This window comes from Rattus rattus, chromosome 4 (assembly GCF_011064425.1).
Source record: "Rattus rattus isolate New Zealand chromosome 4, Rrattus_CSIRO_v1, whole genome shotgun sequence".
NCBI classification, from domain to species: Eukaryota; Metazoa; Chordata; class Mammalia; order Rodentia; family Muridae; genus Rattus; species Rattus rattus.
Genome location: NC_046157.1, coordinates 92749886 through 92772460, shown reverse-complemented (window position 1 = coordinate 92772460; position 22575 = coordinate 92749886). Strand labels below are relative to the sequence as shown.

At 37.5% G+C, this 22575-nt stretch overlaps 1 protein-coding gene across 6 annotated transcripts in view; it reads right to left on the bottom strand.

The window, feature by feature from the left end:
* Positions 1 to 22575, bottom strand: part of St6gal2 (ST6 beta-galactoside alpha-2,6-sialyltransferase 2) — a 91789-nt gene that overhangs the window by 9538 nt on the left and 59676 nt on the right. For 5 of the 6 annotated variants that reach the window (XM_032900832.1, XM_032900831.1, XM_032900834.1 and 2 more), the window contains 3 exons: positions 22095 to 22196; positions 19718 to 19892; positions 5839 to 6796 (listed from right to left, as the gene is read on the bottom strand). In XM_032900832.1, coding sequence (XP_032756723.1) covers positions 6525 to 6796; positions 19718 to 19892; positions 22095 to 22196 — 549 coding nt within the window. In that variant the 3' untranslated portion in view covers positions 5839 to 6524. Of the gene's footprint in view, positions 1 to 5838; positions 6797 to 19717; positions 19893 to 22094; positions 22197 to 22575 lie in introns of those variants that run through there. The other variant, XR_004387700.1, reaches the window with a different exon arrangement.

The window sequence follows — 22575 nt, the reverse complement described above, 5'->3', positions numbered from 1 at the left end:
CTTGCTGGGCAGTGGGACTTTCAAGAATAATGGCAGCTGCTTGGGGAGGCACTGCCTTAAAAGTCTCATATCATAGATCTCAGCATGCATTCTGGGCATGTAGCAGCGACCTTCTACCCAATCTTATTCTTCACAACATAGAACACCAGTTTTAAGTATCTAGAAGTAAACTGCAATTTTGTGATCCTCAAATCACAAATGGCCAATGGTGCAAAAAGAGAGGTCTTCTCCAAGCTATCAGAGAAGGATCTATGCTTCCTAAGCTCCCCAAACTGTCCACATCTGTCTTCACATCCAACCCCTACACCTGATCTGATTTGAGGATTCCTTTACATTCAAGTCATAAAACTACAAATGACCCAGAATGGCCTTTCAGGACCTAGTTTGTTGATTTTTTTTTCCTTTCCATGGTAGGTGTGAAGACCTCTGATGGTTGAAGCCTGGTAAGTAAGAAGAGTAACAAAATTAATCACAACCTAACATTTGGTTCTAAAGGCAATATTAGCCAAAATTGTGTTCTTTCTACTTGATTTTCAACCATGCCATTTGTCTCCATGTGACACTTAACCAGGAAGAAAATATGATCTACACCTAAGCTGCCTCTGATTTCTGACTAAGCTCGATCCTTGGGAACTCTCTGGATGCCTGTGGTCACTCATGTTTCTCATTCTCTTTAAGGCTCAGTGTTCTTCAATGCCTTAAATGTCTCCAGAAGGGTTGCATGGCTGCTCAATTATTTACATGTTCAATTTTTCCAGATTAAAACAGAGACACTTCTAGATAAATGAAAACATGTTTTATTTACAAATCTGTACACTGTGTACACATAAAAATATACAAAAACAAAATACAAAATATTCAAGTGTTAAAATGTTTACAAACACTTTTAAAATGTGCTTCTTGGAAAACCTCAAGCCATCAATCAGTTTAAAGAGAACACATATTGTTTTAAAAATTATCATACAAAAAAATTCCCCAAGCTTTTAAAAAATTTCACTGGTTTCCAGTGGAAAGATTCTATATGTATTTATCTAGAGTATAACAGGGTGTGTGTTGTAAACTTAAGTTTTAATGCTACTGTTGTACTTATTTTGTTGAAATTTATTTTCCAGAGAATCAACAAATATTTCTTCCCTTAATCTTATAAAAGCCATGGGCAATCAACAAACTCTTCAAAATTCAGAGCTATATCATGCTTCTGACTAAACACTACACTAGAGTAATGGTTCTGTGAATGGTACCTTTCAATATTCTGGTTGTTTTTTGTTAATGTGGCCAAGATATATAGAATATGAGTGTTTCTGTAGTGAGGGCAGGAGAAATACTAATTTTTAGCAGAAGGACATAAAACATTTGCTTCCTTCTCTTAAAAAAACTTAGTGTTTTAATAACTAAAATAAAATTTATTGTAAGGCTCTAATTATAAAGATGAATGAAAAGATAATAAAATCAACCATGTATGTAGATAAGTATATATATACAATTATATAACTATCTACATGCACACTTTTATGTTAATAATAATTCTAACAGCAATATTAATTCTTAAATGTCACTACCCTAATCTTGTAGGGAATATGCTGTTTCTTTTCTTATTCAAGGCTCCATTCATTTAACAAAACTAGAACTAGGGCTTGCATTTTATTTTCTTGAGCTGCTAGAGAAATGTTGCACACTCACCAAGTATCTAAACGTACCAAGTAACAGAAATGTGGAAAAATCTCACAATGGAATGTCCTGATATAAAAAGTGTGTTGAAATGCAGGCCTTGTTTACCTAACTTATTTACGTCTAAACAGAGCTGCCTTTATCAGTCATGTAGCCATGGAGTAATATATGACTATCAGAAAGTCAAATAGAAATAGTGTGATGGGACAGGTCTGGAGACTACTCTACCTGTATCCTAAGAAAATGTGGTGAAACTTAATCAAGTTGCTGACGCATACCAAAGTCTTTTATCATATCATAACTTGTAGGATACTGATTCCACTTGATGCGCCTGAATAGTGCCCAACCAATCCAGACTATATGAGTATGGCCAGCTAGAAACACAGTCTGAACTCTGTTCCAGCATACGTACTGGTTCGCAGACATAACAGAGTAAGCCAGGCTCTTTGAAAAAATTAATGACCACTGCAGCACTACTTTTGTTCAGATATATGGCTCTAATGACAGAAGACTACTGGAAAGTGAGATTGGCTAAAAAGCCAAGAGGTCAAGACACAAGCAAAGTGCCATTTTAAATCAAAGCACCTTGAGCTCAGAACTGCTGGACAGCAAACCATGACAGGGACTGTCAGAAATGGGCTGGGATGGAGACATCTCAGAAGACCATGACAGCTCCTTGTAAAAAAAAGAAATGACATCTGGGACCCTAGGAAGCAGGAGACCAAGTGCATGCTGTGTGTTCTCATCTTGGAAGCAATGTAATAACTACACAATTCTTAACTTGCAAAGAAAATTTGAAGAAATTATTAGAAAATGAAATAGAGCCAACATTGGGACCCTGAGAAAGGTAAAGGTTATTGAATTATGAGATAAAATTTTGCACAACATTTGAGAGTGGTTCCTGAACAAGTGAGTATAGAATACATAAAATTATATACTGACTCAAAACACTGGGACTCTGAGAAGAGTCATTGTGTGCAACGTGCAGAAGCAGAAAGCTAGCAGAACTGCTGAGTTAAGGGTTAACTTGATTCTTTCTGGCCACTGCCTGGCAGCTTTGCCTATGTCATTTATCATTAGAGCTTCACAGAAAAATGCAAGCAGCTGACCTCGGAGGTCTGAGCTTTGAAGTATAATAAGTCAAAATTTAAAGTTTAAAAATGATAATAATGATTATTATTTTGGCCATAGGCCTCGGATTAGGGGAAGCTTGAAACTTTGGGGAAAAATTGTAATTCTTAATTCCTTGTGGGATGTGGTTATTCTTTTGAATTTGATTTGGCAATGACTATATAATGTCTTTTTTCTACCTGCTTTTGGAGAATCAGTAAAAGACTGGGGCGAGAGAAAGGCTAGAGAGTATGGGAGGTGAGTATGTGTGAGCATGTGAAGAGCAAATGGAGAGTGAATGAAGAGAGAGTGAAGTATGCATGAGGTGTGTGTGTGTGCGCGTGCGTGTGTATGTATGTGTGTGTGTGTGTGTGTGTGTGTGTGAAGGAGAGAGAGAGACAGAGACAGAGACAGAGACAGAGAGAGACAGAGCACATAAGAAGAGCATGTGAAGAATGAAGAGAAAATGTGAGGTATGTGTGGAGAAGTGTGGGTGTGAGTGAAAGGAGAGTGCATGTGGGGCTGTGTGATGTGTGTGAGATGTGTATGAAGAATGTGTGTGAGACTGAAAGGGGAATGAAAAAATGTGTATGAGTATGGGAGCTTAAGAAAAGAAGAGAGCACAGGAGAAATGCAGAGTGCACAAGAGAATGCAGAGTGTGTACAACCTTAAGCTGTGTGTGTGTGTGTGTGTGTGTGTGTGTGTGTGTGAGAGAGAGAGAGAGAGAGAGAGAGGTGGGGGAGGGAGAGGGAGAGAGGAGAGAAGAGGAGAGAGAGAGAGACTTTAAGCCTTGAAAAATTGTCTATCAGTTTGTATCTGAAAAGTCGTCTGTTTTTATTTATTATGCACCTTCTAGACATCCCTGCTTCCAGCTGAGAATTCTGATCCTGTGTCAAGGCTGGATGCCAACACAGAACAAGGTAGACAGAGACACAGTAATTCAGTTGTACTCAAGCCCCAAATTTGCCCATTAAAGCACATCTTGTATGTTTACATGCAGCTTGTGTTTGACCACCACATGTCTTTCCAGAATCTGCAACACAGGATGTGGTTGGCATAGTCAAGCACATGGGCTTATTATTCCATGGAGTTGTCTGTAGTTAAGCATGTTCATTATACATTATCGCCTGCCTTGTGCGAGCAGCTGGAGACACAAGTTAGAAAGAATCTTGGAGTGGCTGAATTGCCATTATAACTCTAGTGTCTTTGTAATAGGAACAACAATAATAATAACAAGAAATAGTGATATTTTTTCAAAACACAAAGGACTGTGACATCTGTCAGTCCTCAGGGCGGAGCAAGCAGCACCAAGTACTACTGGTGGCACCGTGAGGACCTTATCAGAGTCCTTCCACAGAAGAGGTCAGACAGTTCTGGACGAGCCAGAGCCAGAGTCAGGAAGAAATGAGGTGGGAGGATGGTTAGTATTGCTATTCCACAGGTACTATGGGTTCATTTGAGGATAGTAAATGTGGTGTTGAACTTTTTAATCAATGTCTGGCAAATATTGCCAGTTGGGACCCATTTTGTTAACACAAGAAGCAAGTACCATATTAGCCATCATTGTGCGAGCATCTGCTAAGCTATTTAAACAAGAGTGCCTAGCCAACAGCATATTAATATGCGCACCATATTTACTGAATATTTAAAAGACTCTGATTTCCACAAGTCTTTAGGGCCATAATAAATTAAAAAATAATTAAATTTCTTTCATGCTCTTCAGTCTTCTTGTAACCCATGTAAAACTGAGAGAAGCCTTTTAAAAGAACATTTGTGGCAACAGAATGTTGCTTCATAACCTTTAATGTGTTTTGTGGAGCTTTTGAATTTGAATATTTATACTGACCTCAATAAGTTATTCTCTAACCAAATTCTCAGGCCACCGAAAGACACTGTCATAATAAGTATGCCTTGTAAGTGAATCCCCTTCAAAACTATAAAAAATCTTACTGGTTATGATCATTTAAAACAGCAAAAGATGAGAGGTCTAGAAAGCTCCAAAGACTCCAGGAGAAAATGCTCATCTCACAGGAGCAATGCCTCCTCGAGTTACAAAGATGATTAAGCATGTCGGAATGGTGACAAGGCTGAGCTTTCATGAAATTACATAGTTGGAGCAGGCTGAGTAGAAGATGATACTCAGAATGGGCTGTCAGCAGACAGCTCATAACTGAAATCTCCACCTATCTTCTCTGCTGTAGCAAGCCACTGTGTCTTTTGCAGTTCTGCTTCAGCTCTGCAGGGGGCAATACCCCAACAGAAACTGGTGGTCTCTGAAAACCTTGCTTCCTCAGGAAGTAATCATTAGCACATTCTGGAACAAAGTTACAGTTAAACAAATTTTTTTTTCCTACAATACTTTGATAGCCACACATTTTGCAGGGGGGTAGGCTGGTGCATTTAATTAAACTGATATTATCATTTCCAAAATGACTTAACTGTGAGTTGCTTTGATTTGATATTTAAATAACAATCTAGCCTGTTTAATTATGGAATTCTAAAGTGCTTTTCTTCCACTATCCTCTTAGAAAAACAAACAAAAAACCCCCACAAAAAGATGTGTTAATGACAGGAGACTCGTTTAAAAAACTGGACACAGGTACACACTGGCAAGAATATTTTCTCCTGCCTCTGCATCTGTCAAACATAGATTCACCTTGTTAAAAACAATTTTGTGGTTTCATCACATTCTTAACATAAAACTTACCTGCAAAAACAAAGATGGATTCCTAGCTGTTTATGCTTAGAATGGGCAACATTCAGAGCATGAGGGTCAAGTTTCTAATAATTGAGAAAAGCCTACAAGAGCTTCCTATAGAACTCACAGAGAAGTGTGCATCCCAAGCAGCTCAGAGGACGTGCTTCAAAGCCATTCTTTATAGTTTGAAAGGAACAACTGTGGCCCTGGCTGACCTGCAGGGATGCAGTAACTGAACAGCACATCACTGGCTATGTAAGAGCTGAAGAGTGATCTGAAGGCCAGAAATATAAAGTTGAAAAGCCAGGGTAGTGACAGCTGATCACTCATGACCCTGTTCCGACCAACTATACGATGTGTGCTAAGTGTTGATGGTCAGGTACAGTATGTTGCGGGCAGACAACGTTCCTGTTCTTTGCTGCAAGCAGAAATTTCATTTGGCTTCTTAGATCGCTTGGTATGGATGATTTGTACTTTTCTAAGTGTGGCTTGGTTCTCATTTGTAACATTCAGAGAGCACTGGGAAGCAATGCTGTGAAGCTGTTGTTGAAAATCACATCCCTGACAGGATATACGGAGAAATGTCAAAGACAGCTGAGTGAGAATTCAGACATTCACCATAGATTACAAGATGCTTAATGAGAAATTAACGTATAAGTGATTGCTAGCTTACAGGACCTCAATTTGGATATTTCTAGTTGGAAACCATATCATCAGTAGTATCATCCCAACTTGTGTCTGGAACCAACTGTGAGAAAGAGTGTCCCTGCTGTAGAGATTAACATGTTTAGAGGTATTATGTCCATGAGTAAAACTCTGTTTTCTATGTATCTTGTTTTGGCTTCTTTCTTGGCTGGTTTTAAAGTTCCATTTCTATATTCATAGCAGTAATAATTACCCAATGGCTTAGACTAGAAGGAATTCTCATGGCCACTAAGTTACCGTTAAAGACAACACATTGTCTAAATCTATCTTCAAGTATTTTTTTTTGTGACTTTGAGGACAACAGTAGTACCTTATTGCACATCAGTTCCCAAGAGTTCCATTTTAAGTGTTTGTATTGTTAGGCCTGGTTACTGGGCACCGCAGAGTCTGGAAGCCTGGCAGGACCACCTTTCCCTTGTGGTGCAAATCTGCCTGGGTGCCTGTGTTAAGGCGCTGCACCAGTAGCTTTTCATAAAGCAATGGGTGGTAGGCTCCCAAGGTGCAGGCGGCGTCATAGTACAGCTCATGGTAGTGGCAAAGTTCTGTCTGTCGGACAGATGGAATGTACTCATACACGTGCACCTCTTGGCACATGGACATCATGACGAGGATTCCTGACAAGGAAAGAAATGAACAGTAAGTAACTCCAAGAAAGGGTAGATTTTTTTATTCATTTTTATTTATTTACTTATTTATTTTGGGCCTGGTGTGGTTGTGACGGACAGGAATGACTATGGTGAGATACACATAGTTTACATTTGCAGTGCTCCAGCTTCCGTTATGAATAATGGCTGATGGGCAAATGACTATATAAAGATACAATACTGCATGTATCCATTCACTTATTCAGTTATTGCTGCAGACCTAAAACTGACACACAAAAATCAAACTGAATAGAGGGGGACTTGCTCCAATGTGTGACTCATAGCATCCAGGTTACTCTCTTGATTTAAAGTCAACAAATGTATCCCCTATGGACTGTGATGGCACATAACAAAAGGCATAAAATATGATTATGAAAGCTTATTAGAAATTGAACATGAACTATTCTTCAGATGGTTCTAAAATAGAGCCCTACAGTGAAACAGCTCTATGCAATGGTATTAAGATGTACACTTTAAGATTAATATTAACCAAGTTATGTTTTCCAGTTGGATCTGATGTGATACACTTATAGTCTGGGCTACTTTCGAGCAAGAAGACTGCTTGAGCCAGGATTTTGAGACAATCTTGTATAATACAGGAGTATAGTAAGAGAGAAAACAGGCTGGCTTGTTGAATGATGAATAAGTTATAAATCTCATGAAAGCTGTCATAACTGATCCTAAATGATGTTGTTGCTCTTCATTTTGGCTAGTTTGTCTGTCTTTCTTTCTTTCTTTCTCTCTCTCTTTCTTTCTCTCTTTCTTTCTTCCTTCCTTCCTTCCTTCCTTCCTTCCTTCCTTCCTTCCTTCCTTCCTTCCTTTCTTCTTTCTGTCTTTCTTTCTTTCCCATGACCATCATGAGGTTTTTGAGATAGGACGTCAATATGTGTTGAAGATTAACCTTGAACTTGAGAACCTCCTGTCCCAGCTGCTGAAATTCTGGAGTTAAAATTATGTGAATCTGAGTCCTGTCAACTTGAAACTTTAACGAAAGTGTACTTAACCTATTATCAGAAAATGATAGTCTTACTTACTATGAATAAAATATAAAGTCATGCTGCTTCTGTTACAACTAATTTGTTCTTTGGACTGTCATATTTTCCAAAAGTTAATCAAATACAGGCCACAGAAATTTAAAACCAAGGCTAGAAGTAGCCTCTGAAAAAGTCTGGGTTTGTCCTCACCACCAGAAGTAAAAGTAATCCCAAATATAAAAAAAAAATCTGTATGAGAATGGCTAAAGAAAGTAATGATGGAATCTGCTTCTGTCAAGAGGGATCTAGAAGCTCACGCTGACATGGCTTTCTAGTAGACAAGTGTATGGGGACAAGAAAGCTATCCAGTTACAGATAATTGAGTCCTTTGTTCCTTGTCAAATTGGCACCTCTCTGCTTTTTCCAATCTCTGCAGGTGAATTCTTCCCATCTCCCAAGTCTATAGCACTGGAGACGTGGGGGTTCTCTAGTCTAGCTGTAATCTTACTTCTGCATCAGTTACTTTCTACTTGTTATCCAAGCATTTGCATGTTGTACTAGAATGTCTTCTCATTAGTGATTACCACTCAAACAGCACTTCATATTTTAGAATTTATTTATGGATTTGCTTAGAAATCTTCAGAAAGAAATGTCTGTATTGAAAACATATAGACCTATTTTCTTAACATTTCCTACAAGATGCAGTATAAGGGCTATCTATATAGCATATATTATATTAGTAGTTAAGAGAAATCTAGAGATGATTAAAATATATGGGGAGAATTACAGATTTCATGCAAATAATATATCATTTTATATCCAGGACTTGCGTTCCTATGTTCTGGTGTCCAGGGTATCCTGTAAACTCTTGAACAGATATTGAGGGACATTCTTGCTGACGCTTTCATAGTTTCATTCCTATGAGGGCACCTTATAATCCATCAGCTAGTCACCACCATTGGTCTTTAAATTTGTGTGTGTGTGTGTGTGTGTGTGTGTGTGTGTGTGTGTGTGTGTGTGTTCATGTGAGTCCAGATGCTTTCACAGGTTATGGGTATTGAATTCCCTAGAGTTGAAGTTACGTGTGGTAGGGAGCTTCCAGTTGTGAGTGCTAAGAATCAAAGTTGGGTCCTTTAGAAAAGCAGTTCATGTTCTTAACCACTAAGCTATCTCTCTAGCTCCACGTCTTTTATTCTTAAACAGGATAGCTCTTGTAAAATAATATTATGGTGGATTAATACACATGGGATGCTGAGCCCATGTATACTAATATAGCTAGCGTAAGTAACAGATACATCTGGCAGAGTGCTCTGTAGATTGTGCTTTAAAGATCAAGGTGGTTTAAGATACAAATCTTTGAAAAAATGGCTGTTAAGGGTCTCTGAGTTCTGCATGTAAAAAGGGAATACTCTGTGTTGGCAGCTAGGTGAGAATTGAACAGGTACCCCACCCAAGTAGAAATGACTACAGGCACTTTCTATAGACATTCCTTCTGTTGCTTTGGTCAGGAAGAGATTAAACAGACAACTTTTACTAGAGAGTATTCTAAAGAAAACATCATTCTTTTTGCTACTTGGCTGCTACATTTTAATTCTTATCTATATTAAACATGGAGTAAATATTTTGTTCTTAGCCTAAGCAAAAACTTATACTTTTAATAATATTGTTGTACAGTTTTAGTACATTCTCATTATATCTGAAAATACCTTCAAGATCCCCCAGAAACAGAAAAACTAGTCAATTTTTTCAAAACTGCCAAGCTAAAGGTAGATGGAGGTTATGCCAGTGTGAGTAGCTGCCCTGAGTTACCTGCACAATCTCTTCTGAACTCTGCCTATTCCATTTCATTCTGCATTCTCATTTCATTCTGCATTCTCATGTGAACTTGTGGCTTCCTGGAACTATGGACATATCCTACAGAGTATCCTACAGTTAAAGTAATTACCAGTCTTCCCATTGTGTGTTTGTGTGTGTGTGTGTGTGTGTGTGTGTGTATGTGTGTGTAGGAGTCAGCCAAACTATGGATATTGTAACTACTGTGGAAATATTTTCAAGGAGAAAGATATAACCAACAGTGCACAAGATACATGTGAAAGGAGGGCTGAAACACCTTAAAAATTTAGTCATCACAGATTTTCTTTTTCTTTTCCTTCTTCCCTTTCTTTCAGACTTTTAACATTTTAAGGCCATTGTTAATAGCTAAACTTAGATTCCAGACTCAGTCATAAGATAAATACTGAAAATAATCATAACATGTTTAAATTCATACCTCATTTTCCAAAATTACTAGTACACAACAAAAAGCAGAAGCCTGAAGAATATACTTCTTTGCAGTTTGCAGAAGGAATGAGTAAGATACCAATGATGGAAGATAGCTCTACGTGGATGAAAGAATGTGTGTTGGGACAGGGCACTGTGATAAGCGCTGAAGAGAAGCAGGGCAGAAACAAAGGACAAAGTCTTTTGAGTACAGTTGGAGACCCCATCAATTAATACCCAAATGCAAAGGGCAGGTACCATGCAAATCATTAAAACTTCAGAGAAATGCCTTTAAACAAACTAAAAGGCTCAAATTTACACGCAAAGTTGGGGCTAAGGTCATTTGTGGGATGGCTTAGAAAAGTGTTTTAATATTATACTGAGAAAAATATTTGATTTTCACTGGAGAACCTCTTAGTAGTTAGTACTGTGATGACTTAAGCATCTGCAAATGATATCAGAGTAACAGCCCTGGGCTCCTTTGACTTCTGATTTACTAGAGTAAGTTACCTTGTCACTCACACAACTCTACAGCTAATGATTCAAAAGGGAACACACAAAAAATACAAACAAAATCAACGAAAGAAAAGCTCATCAAAATTGAGGCACACGCTTCTGTCACCTTCCTCCAGGAAGTTACACAGGATGCTCTTCACCCTCCCAGCAGCAAGTGTGACAGCTGAGGACTGAAGGCATCCTCCTGAAATTTCTCTATTTAGAAACTCATTCCTGGTTTGATGGTGACAGAATTAGCAAATTATAGAGGTTGAGTCTTCATTAATGACAACAGTGACTTTTAATATGCAGCATAAAAGAAGATCTATTCCTATTATCATGTGAGGATCTAGGCAGAAAGGGAGCTGTCCCTTGGAAATTAACCATCCAGACCCTTGATCCTGCACTTCTTACCTTTCAGAACTATGACAGAGACACTTCCTGTTGCCTAGGGAACAGACACTGTTTTTTTCTGTTACAACAAGCTGATTTGACAGAGGTAGCAGTGCATCTGGAATGCTAACTAGGGAAAGCATGATAGATGCTTGGCATTCAGAGATTTGCTGGTAGTGGATCACCTCAGGTCTTTGCTTGATGTGTTCCAAAATTACAAACTTACCGAAGGAAAGGAAGAGTTACCTATAACCAACTCAGGGTCACAAGATCAGTGGGTTGTTCACTACCCTAAACCCAAGTTCCTAGGTTGAAGCCAAAAATAAACAGGCACACCTTGTTGGACCAGTTTTTGAGTACAGATAACATAGACACTAAATTCAACTATAACTTTGTAACCATTTCCCTACACCAGACCTACATCAGAATTTCCTATTTGTTTATGCTAAAAATGTTATTCATTTTCTTGTCCTTGCATTTTTCTGATAATTAGATAAATGTAAAAATAACTGCAGAGCAAAACAAAACAACAACAAAACAACAAAACAGAACCCAAGTTCCCTAGTTTGGCTAGTATTACATAATTCTGTACACATATTTCTGAGGCTAATTAGTTAAAGACTATTTCTATTAAATAATGTTGTTTACCAACAACCAAACTCTAGCTTTCTTTATAACTCACAGAAGTCTTATTGGTTTCAACTTGGAATTGGACAAAGACAAGTATCTAAATGTTATTTTTTTATGAATTTTCCAAAGCTAATCAAATGAGCATGTGGCCAGCTGCTTGAAATATTAAAAAATTCAACTAATGTTCTTTTTTAATACAGCCAAGTTTATTTTTCAGATAACTCCTTATAAGGGATTCATCTGAGCCAATAATATTAATATTTAGGAAGTAATGACTAAAGCAGCATTCATTTGCCAAACTGTATAGTTTTAATATTGCATATAGCAATGAAATTATCAAACCACTGAAAAAGCATTGTAATCACTCTTAATAAAATGGCATGTTATGTGGCTCAGCATGATAAGCAGATGAATATTTATTTGCTTTGAAAGCTGAACCAAAGGCAAAGTAGACACTATATTCATATCATATCAAGCTCTGAAAGAATGAGGTGCTATCTATGAAGCCTAATGGGCATGATACATTACACATGATTCACTACAAAAATGAGGCAGCCTGATGGGCATGCATAAATACATTTGACACACTATGGGAGTTTAAAAGTGTGATAGCCATGCATAAATGCATGACAAACTCTAGAAGAGTTGGTCAGCACAATGGGCATGCATACATGAATGCATGTGTAATACATAAGGGGAACTCAGGTAACCACCTAACAGAAAGCAGAATGTGATGTTACAAAAATTATGCTTCATTCACTTGGCAGAATATTTAATATTGGCGAACTCTTGTTATAAACATCTCTTCAAATAATAAAATGAGCTATTGGTGAACAATGGCAAAATAAGTAACAGCAAACAATTGAAGTCACTTTTAATTAACATTTCTCCATGAAAGTCATTAGGAATTTCTATTTATGCCCAACAGGAAAAGGGACACACAGTGTACCAAAATATGACAGGCTAAAGGAAATCTTGAACCTGTTTTGTGAGTCCGTCCATATATTCAATCATGAAAGAGAGAACTTAGCAAGCATACTTCTGATTCCTTCAAGAGAATAAATGACTTTAAAAGTTAATATACAGGATATAGTTACAATTAAAAGTCATTAGAAACATGATTTGTATAATAAGAGTAATTTAAAATGCATCTACAACATCAAAAATATCATACATGCAAGAATATTTGGAGGCCAATTTTTAGTTCATTTATGTCTTTTGATTCATAGAATGCAAAAGGACTTTATTGGCTTGTTATTTTTGCATCAGTACTCTCAGTTTGAACAGAATACCTAAAAACTAGATCCTAAAATGAAATATAAAATAAGAAAGAAAATTATGAATTATTTTCAGCATGCAATTCTTATGTATGTACTAAATAGCCTGAAATTATAATGCTTGCCTCTATGAATTTTAGAAGCATTACTTACAATATTATCAGTAGAAGTTGCCATTGGAAATGGAATGATGATGATTTATACAATAAAATATTGGCAATAAGATATTACTTTGAATTTTCTAAGTATCACTTACAATAACATCAGTAGAGGCTGCCTTTGAAAAAAATGGATGGAATGTTAGTGGTTTATATAAAAAAAATTTGCAGCAATATATTTCAAACCAGCTCGGTGTCTGGCATGTTAGACTCCTGGCCATATATTACCTGCTAAGATAAAGGAGGGTGGCATTTCCTGAATTGCTTGGGCACTTTACGTATACCACCAGCAGTGAGCTAGGCCTTATGACTCTCAGTGAGTTCATCCACTCTTTATAGAAATAATTAACCTCATGTGGTCAAGCAGATGCTGTAGGAGCACAATAAAGCATTCTCTACTCAAATAGGCTCCAGAAAAATTAATGACTTCATGTCCAATTACAAGATGCAACTACTAGTATCTAAGTCGGAATGAAATAGAGAAATGCTGACTAAAATACTGTCTGAAGAAATGGTTCCTTTTGGGTCATCTAAATGGTCCTGCTTGCATTACCTAATTAATAGCATTGGGTAGCTAAGCAGATGTAAAAATATTTTTATAGCTTCTCTGGGGATCAGTACTCACACTATATCTCTAGAGTACATTCTGGTGTACCCTGTGGCAGATGCAGACTGATCAAAAATGCAACTTGGTGACTTTTGGAAATGAGTAGGCATGCTCACAGTGGTCACCTAACCAAAAGGTATGGGGTTTAAGAAAATAGCTTAAAGGAAAGAAAAAAAAGTCACATATAGAAATATTTTTAAATATATATTGCTAGATAATTAGGACAATGTTTCATTGACATAATTGCTCCATGATATCAAGGACTCTGAAAGAACAAAAATAATCAACAATAAGAGAAGGCATGAATCCTCAAATCAAGACTGAATAAAAAATAAAAAATAGGACAAAAAAGGTCCCATGATCAGGCAAAAGAATCAGAGCCACCCACACTCCCACTGTTTGGAGTGTAACAAAAAAACCCAAGCTAAAGAGCCATTGAATGTATGCAAAGGGTCTGGTGTGGACCAGGCAGGCTCAGTGGTCTCTGTAAACTCCTATGAGCCCTACTTAGTTAATTGATTCTGCCATCCACGTTCACCTGGTGTCTCCAGTACTTCTGGCTCCTACAATTCTTTCTCTCCTATGCTAGGTCTTATCAAATCTAGTAATGCGGAGTTTGTTCGATATCACTGGGGAGACTGCTTTTTTTTTTGAAGAGAAAGAGAAGCAAGGATCTGGAGGAGAGGAGAGAGATGTTTTGGAGAAGGGGAGAGAACAGAAGCTGCAATTACAATGCATTGTATAAAAAAAGAATAAACCTCCAAAAAAAAATCAAAAAACAAAAACAAACAAAAAATCAGGCAAAAATTATGGTATGTAACTAACTCTAAGCCCTATGAAACATCAAAGGAAGTGAAAGGTTACTTTTACCTTGGCATTTAACAAGGAAGCAGTCTATTTCTGTTAGGGAGTATGGCATTATTTCACCTCTAACAAATCTTCACATGAACAGCCAAGTTACAGCTAAGTATTACTACCATTAAGAAGTTTTTAGCCACATGAAAATGTTATTACAAAGGCTTGTTAATGGATTAAAAAATGGGGTTAAGAGTTAGCAAATTAGGTCCCTGATTTTATTCTGGTCTTTGTAGATTTCAAGATCATAATTGCAAAGCAACACAGGAGGAGGTGAGCATCCTGCAGGAGATATACATTACAATGATGATGGTCCAGAAGTTAAGAGATCTATGCCCCACCCACTCATTTTCTCAGGAAATCATGAGTGTGTGCTGGCCCTGTCAGAGCTCAATGGGGACACATTCGTCATACTTGGATGTGGTAGAAGCATGAACTATAATATATAAAAAAATCAGGAAGATGGTGCTAGGAAGAATGAGGAATATTAATTGGTATTTTTCAAAATTTTAAACATTAGCTGATGTTTTATACCACCTTTTATAGAATTAAAAAATTTATAGGAGATTCTTTACAACTATAAAAAGCTGCCTAACATCTGTACTTTGAGCACTCAGGATTCTGAAGCAGACCTCTTATCAAGACCTCAATCCAAAATCTTTGCCCAGCAAAGCTAATTAACACACCTTACACCAATTTGATTAAGGTTTAATGAAAGTGTTCAGCTTATAGCTATGTGAGAACAAATAATATCCCCAGAATTCTTTTGACTTACATACTCATGAAATGGAATTTTGGGACAATAAATGTTTTGGCATCAACGAGACAATTTAGTGTTTGCTGGCACCAAGGCTGATAAGATTGATTCCCAGGGTACACATGGTGGAAAGATAGAAACAACTCCTACAAATTGTCCTTTGTCTTGTACATATGTGGTGTGGGATATACATGCAAACACACAGACACACACAGACACTCAAACATACACACACACACACACACACACACATGCACACAATTTTAAAAGTTAAGCTTTTCACTTACTTTTAAATAATAACTATGCAATCAAGTCCAAATGGATGGAGTTATTTAAAAATGTTTTCAAAGGTAATTTTCAGCTATTAGTATGTAATTTGATTTAATTTTTAATGATTAACTGTAATAAATATTCATATTTTAAATAACGACTCTTCAAAATATTTTGGCAGGCAGGGTTGCCAATTTCTAACATGGCTCTGATGTTTAAAATGCAAGAAACATAATATTAAAGTACTCTCCAAAACGTTAGAGGGTTAACAACATTATAGATATAAAAACTTTAATAAGTATCTTATTAATATTAATGAATAAAATATAATTCATTTTATATGAATATGCATTTACATTAAAATTATAAATCTTTACACATGTCCTCTAATTCATTTCTTCTTATCATTTAAAGATTCATTATTTTTATTTACATGTGTGTTTGCCTGTGTGAGTTTATGTGAACTGCCTTCAGGAGCCTCTGGAGGTAGACAGTAAGTTGGAGCAGGATTAGAGGGTGGGACATCTGGCATAGAGAGGGGAACCCTGGGGAAATGGCAGGAGGATTTGGCACCAGGACTCTGAGAAAGTCAGACTTACAAAACTAATGAGAGGTAACTAGGCAGGCTGCAGAACTTGGATTAGTATAAATTGGTTAATATTCAGTTAAGAGCTAATTGTGGAGCCTCATTGTCATTTTTTTGGGAACTTGGGTGAACATAGAAAAAGCCTAAATGGTTACAAGACCCTCTATAGTACCTTGTAACCTTCTTGAAGCAACCTGTTCCTCCACTTTCACCTCAAGTTATAGTTATGTTCATCTCTACACACTAACCTAGACGATATTGCTCCCCATTTCACTGTACTACAAACACCAGGAAGTGATTCCTTCTGTTTCACCCAGCAGAGTACTAGACAGGAATATAGTGCAAGGTAAAGAGGGCTTGCCTTGGGTTACCTCTGCATGAGGACCTCCTTGCTGACCAGCTCCCAAGCACAGTGATAAGTACATACTAAAACATTCTAACCCACTTTGTGCTTGTGAAATGTGTTTTGTTCAGGAGTTGATGCTTATAGCCTTAGAGATGACAGATGCTGATAAATCAAGCTGACACTTCAGCAAGACTTTAGAGCAGGAAAAGGGCATTTGGAGTATGCTTTTCTTCACAGCAACTGTATTTCTCCCTGCTTTCATAGAGCATTGGCTAATATAATCCATGAGGGCAAAGGGAGCATGACTAGGGATAGGGGGATGATTCAGAAGTCATGTGGGTATGTATAGTGAAGGACCACACCAGGACAGGCTATCTGAAGGCAGATCAACTTTACTTAGAGTAATTCAAGGCTTATAAAATTGTGGGGGATTGAGGGTAGGTAACTCCAGGATGAGTAAAGGTCATTGACTGAGGGCTTACTGTTTGGAAATTAGCATGGAGAAATATTTCAGTAAACTCAGGTGCTAGCTGAACAGGTTCCCATCAGGGAAAAGGAAACTAATCCTGTAATCTTACTAAGACTATCTGACATTTTCAAATAGAAGCATGTGGGGGTGCATAGAATTCTCCAGACAAGATCAGAGAAAGAGAAGCCCCACTAATGAAGGCAGTCTCCCATATTGTCCCGAGCCTAGAAGTTTCTGGTCATGGTAGACTTCAATCTTAATTAGAAGAGTTTTCCCACAGCCATAAAACAAAATACCTAACTCATTGATTTCACAGAAAGTTCTAATGAAAAAGGAAGTGAGATGTGGTTAACATCATTCTACAGCTAGTTGAAAACATCAAATAACTGAACAGAATAACTCCATTTCATCCATCTTAAAGAGGAAGTACAAAGTCAACCACAGTATGTGAGTGCCCAGAGGGCACTGCTAAAGTAACCAGGTTGCTACTATTGCTTATAGTGGTGAGAATCTCACATTTTTCAATATGGTGAGGTTCAGAGGCAGCAAGTGTGTCTAATGCAACAGATGTCCTCTAGGGCAGCCTTAGCTCCATGCACATAGCACAGTTTGCCCCCTGGGAACCCAATGTTTCTTTATCAATTTGCTGCATTTTATATTGCAAAACTTAGCAATGCTCTGTGACAATAAAAACACACCAATCAGTACTGTGCAATATAGTAGCCACCAGGAGAATGCCACAACTGAGCACATAAAACATAAGGCCTTAGAAACAGATGTGATTTGCTATTTACTTATAATTAATGTAAAAAGGCTAACAGATGATACCCTATACAAGACAGTGATAGAAAATAGCAGTTGTAAGATGTACAGCTACTACAATACTTCACCCTTAAAAAGGTTGTATTGCTATGTCTTATGGGAGGATACTGATGACCAAGAGATTAAGTTACTTGTTAAGTCAAATACCTGCACATTGCAGAGAAGATCTAAAACCCAAAACTAGGCATTCCCAGATTATTTTGTTGCAATGGTAATGAACTGTAGTTCACTTCCTGAACAAAAAGTTAAAAGTGAGTCAATAGTGAGCCTTTGAGAACTCCATATCCACAATTAACAGACTGAAGTGAGCTGACCCACATGCCTGAGCTCTTCTTCAATCTGGGATTACTTCCATTGGCTATGACCATCTGGCTGAATCTTTACAATGGTGAACCACTCTAATTGTGTTTTAAACTTTTGCCTTGATCAAATATGATGATGATACTATGTCTTTGTTAGGGTTTTATTGCTGTGAACAGACACCATGACCAAGGCAACTCTCATAAGAACAAGATTTAATTGGGGCTGGCTTACAGGTTCAGAGGTTCAGTCCATTATCATCAAGATGGGAACATGGTAGCATTCAGGCAGGCATAGTACAGGAGAAGTTGAGAGTTCTACATTTCATCTGAAGGCTGTTAGAATACTGACTTCCAGGCAACTAGCATGAAAATCTTAAAGCCCACACTCAAAGTGACACAACTACTCCAACAAGTCCATATCTACTCCAACAAGGCCACACCTTCTAATAATGCCATTCCCTGGACTGAGGATATAAAAACCATAACATATGATGATTTGGGTCATGTCCTCTTATGATATATAATCCCTATTCTAGCACATTTACTCTTTGCTAAAAACTGAATTACATTTTCTTTCCTAAGTCAACAAAACTGTAGGAAACTACAAAGATGAAGAATTGGGATTTCAAATGAAACTTTCAAAGGCATGACTTTAAAAGTAGGTACACTAAGGTCTTCTTGGGATTTCATATCATCATGATGCTGTAAACTCACTACAAAAACTGCAAGCCTCACTTCAGAATACTATGTCCTTAACTTAAATGAAGCTAGAATTGTCTCTCCAAACTCTCGTCTGTTGATGAAGGCCCTCTGTACAACCCAAGGAATACTGTAAACTTACTAAGGATGGCAACAAACACCACACCTTTGGTTCCATTTCACCCTCTCATAGTCTCATGTCCTATACCTTACACAGGTAACATCATAGAAATGGGGGTGAAAAGCCTCAATAGGCATGAAGAAATGGGTCAAAATCATAGACTTTGCATAGCAAAACCTGACTGAAAAACATAGTACAAGCCATATATGATTATCAAATGTGAAAATCTACTGCCGAACTGGAGCTAGTACACTTTCACACAGACACTGCAATGAAATATTTCAGCTAGCCTCAACATTACCCTGTGCACCAGCAATCGTGCACCATTATGTGCTCCTTCAGTCTGGTACCTCACTCACTAGCCATGTGAATGGATTTGACAGTGAGTAAAATCCACTGATTCTTCAATGTGCTTCCTATCAAGCACATTAGACAGCACACATGAAGGTCATCGTGCCTAGGCCTGAAAGTTCCTGTCCTTTAAGATACTTTCATCAGCCTGCTTAGGTTGCCATGTGAGAAGCCTATTTTGAGGCCACTATGAAAGAGAAGACAGGTGAATACATAGTTCGCAATTCTAGTTGAATCTTCCCTTGGCCATCCTAGCCAAAACACTAGATAAGAAAGTACAGACAGCCCATCAGTGCACTGTAGGACAGAATAATTTCCCAGTCACACAAGTTCCTACCTTCAAGTCAGGAACGAGAATGAGAGAGTTCTGTGTATCAGTTGGAAATTTGGTAATGCATAACTGAAAAATGTCTCTTTTATTGGTTAGTATTTCAAACTACCTGTTATTGATTCTTTCTGTGTAAAACGAGTTCTCATCCTACCTGTGCACCCTACCATTCCAACTATTAGACACACCTACCAATAAAACCAGAAGATGGTGGGTTGGGCTGTATCTTCTCCCTTGTGTTTTCCTGGATAATGTCCCAAAGCTGCCATATGAATTTGGGGTGAAGAATGTAAAATGGCTGAGTTGGGTATTTCAGGCGATGCTGGATATATGGAGTGAAAAGGTTGTAATCTGGCTTCTTATACCACTGAAACAAAATAAAAACAATTCAAATTGAGGAAAAATCCTTTTGAGAAGGAAACAGAACTGAATATGTCTAGGGACAGTCAATAGCTGGAAGATGGGCAAGGATCAGTCACTTGGGAAAGTTCAAAGAGAGATCATAGTTCCGCTCCTAGGAGGAATAAAGCTGTATCTTTTAATTAATTGTTTTATTTGACTCTATAATTAATAATTATACAATTTTCCTTTCATTTTCCTCCCACCAATATCTCCTAATGATGTTTTAATCATGGTAAATAAGACGTAGGTCTAGATAAGAGGTGGCAAGCATTTTCTGCAAAAATCAAAGAGTAAACACGTGAGAGGTCTGGTCCAGAGGTCTGCCATGAACAGAACTTGACAGCCAGGAAACAGTCACAGCAGTTAATGCCAATGTGCATACTGTGTTCTACTCCTGTTTTATAAAGAGAATTATGGTCAGATTTGGCTTATACTTATGTACGTTGGTCTCCAGGTACTCCTGACTTTGAAAGTAGATTTTCCAAGTTGTACAACAGGGGGAGAAAATACATCATTTTCCTGTATTTTGGGAGGAAGCAGCACCACTTACAGGGTGGATTGACATGGGTTGGTGAAAACTTTTCTGCCTTAGTAATGATGGATAAATTTATTAATCACCAGATTAATAATAAATTTATAAGCACCAGAATGGGGAGCTACATTTATTGTGTAAAATACATATATGTATTATATAAAAAAAGCAGACAAAATTGGTTTAAAACAAAAGTCTTCAAAAATGTGGCAAGTGCCATAATGAGATTTGGGGAGCATGTAGGAGCAGGCTTAGCTCATTCAGTTCTGTATCCTCAAATAAATAGCATGGGTATACAATCAATACATATTAAGATACCACATAGTGTTGGGTGATAAACCTGGTCTGTTTCTCTAAAATATATATTTGGTTTCTTCTTAGAGCTAGATGGCAAAGAAGCCTGAAAAATGGGAAAAATGGGATCCAAGAAAGAATAAAGTATATTCTAGCCTCCTTCTCTGTCATCATTTGTAGCTCAGCTCACACCATAGTGGCCATGTTGTTTGTACTTTATCCCTGTTTGTCTCTATCTATAAGGTGGGAAAACTCGGACCAGTGCAGGGATGCTCCCAACAGATGAAGAAAAGGGTCAGTAGACCTAGTGGTCAGTCAATTAAAATCCTGCAAGAACTGAAATCTAGAAATATCCTGCCTCTATTTGATGTTTGATTCTTAGTTTAAGGGTCATAAAAGAATTGAGTTTTCACCATAATCCTGTTGAGACTATGTTCTCCACTTCAGGAAATGGAAAATTGACAGTCAGATTTTAAAAAAGGAATGAGCCAGTGATACTGATTTGTACCACTGGTAAAAATAAGCAAGCAAACATACAAAAAACACCAACAAAATCACAAACCAAATAATGTCAAGTAAATGTCCAGCCTGAGGCTCGAGATGGGCAGTAGTAGCACATACATTCCTCTTAATGGCCAATTCTATCCTGGGGAGTTCTAAAAGTGATTGACCCCTGAAGGAGCAAAGATCTATCACTCACATTTGTCGTAAGAAATATGTATGCTCCTGGTTTCAGCAAATCGAATCAAGAATACTCATTCACTATGGTGAAGGTGAACATAAAATTTTCTGAGTCCATTGAAAAAATAAGTGAAGAATCCCACTGGCTTTTCATATGAAGTTCTGTCCAGTGTGGCCAGTTTCTTGCTTGGGAAGGTAAGTAAAATACCATGAGCTGCCATGAGCTGTAAGTAAAATACAACTAACTTGGAAGGGATGGTTATTTCATAAAATTTAACACATTCAGAAAGAGCCAATGAGAATCATCCTTAAGAATGTCAGAGACACTTATTTAAATAACAATGAAGAGTTTATATTTTTCTTGACAACTACACATATATTTCCAAAGCCCTTTTTACCATTCTATCACTTTGGACAACTGCCAGTTTGATCAGTCTTACTTTAAGTGTAACTACAACTTTCTAAACCTTTACACATGCTGTAGTTTCTCTATTCCTCAGAGGAAAAGCGTCTTAGCAGAAGGTGGCTATGTTAGTCTACGTGATTGCAAAAAGGTGCATGAAACACAGGCGTGTTAGTGCCTATCAGTGACCTGTTCTTGTGGATAATTAAACAGAGACAATATCTGACATGGCCTAGAGCATCAAGAGAAACACTTACCAGGTTAAGATTGGCAGAATAAGGAGCTGGATCCCAGGCTACCAGAATAACATCTTTATATAAAGAACTGTCAATGAAGTGATGGCTGGGGTTGGCCAGAATCTGTGTGTGGAAGAAAAATGAAGATCTTTATAACTAGTGTTTGCTTCTTCAAAAGTATAATTTTAAAGCAAGTCACAATTAAAAATAAGAATGAGAGTAAGACTCAGATGTTATACTTCTGTTGTGAGATGGACAAAGGCACTCAAAGTATGTTTAAAGTTTGTTGGTTATTTTTTAACATAAAATAAAACCAAACCCATAAAGTCCTTCATTTTTTATCAGAACTACATCAAGGATGTCATCCCTTACAAGATAAAACTACCAGCTAATTCAGTCTCTTGGTTTCCTCATTACCTTTGATATGTCACATGAGACAGAAATCAGTAAAGAACAGCTAAAATTGAGTTAGGAGGTGTCAGTTGTAGTCCTTCCTCTGAGG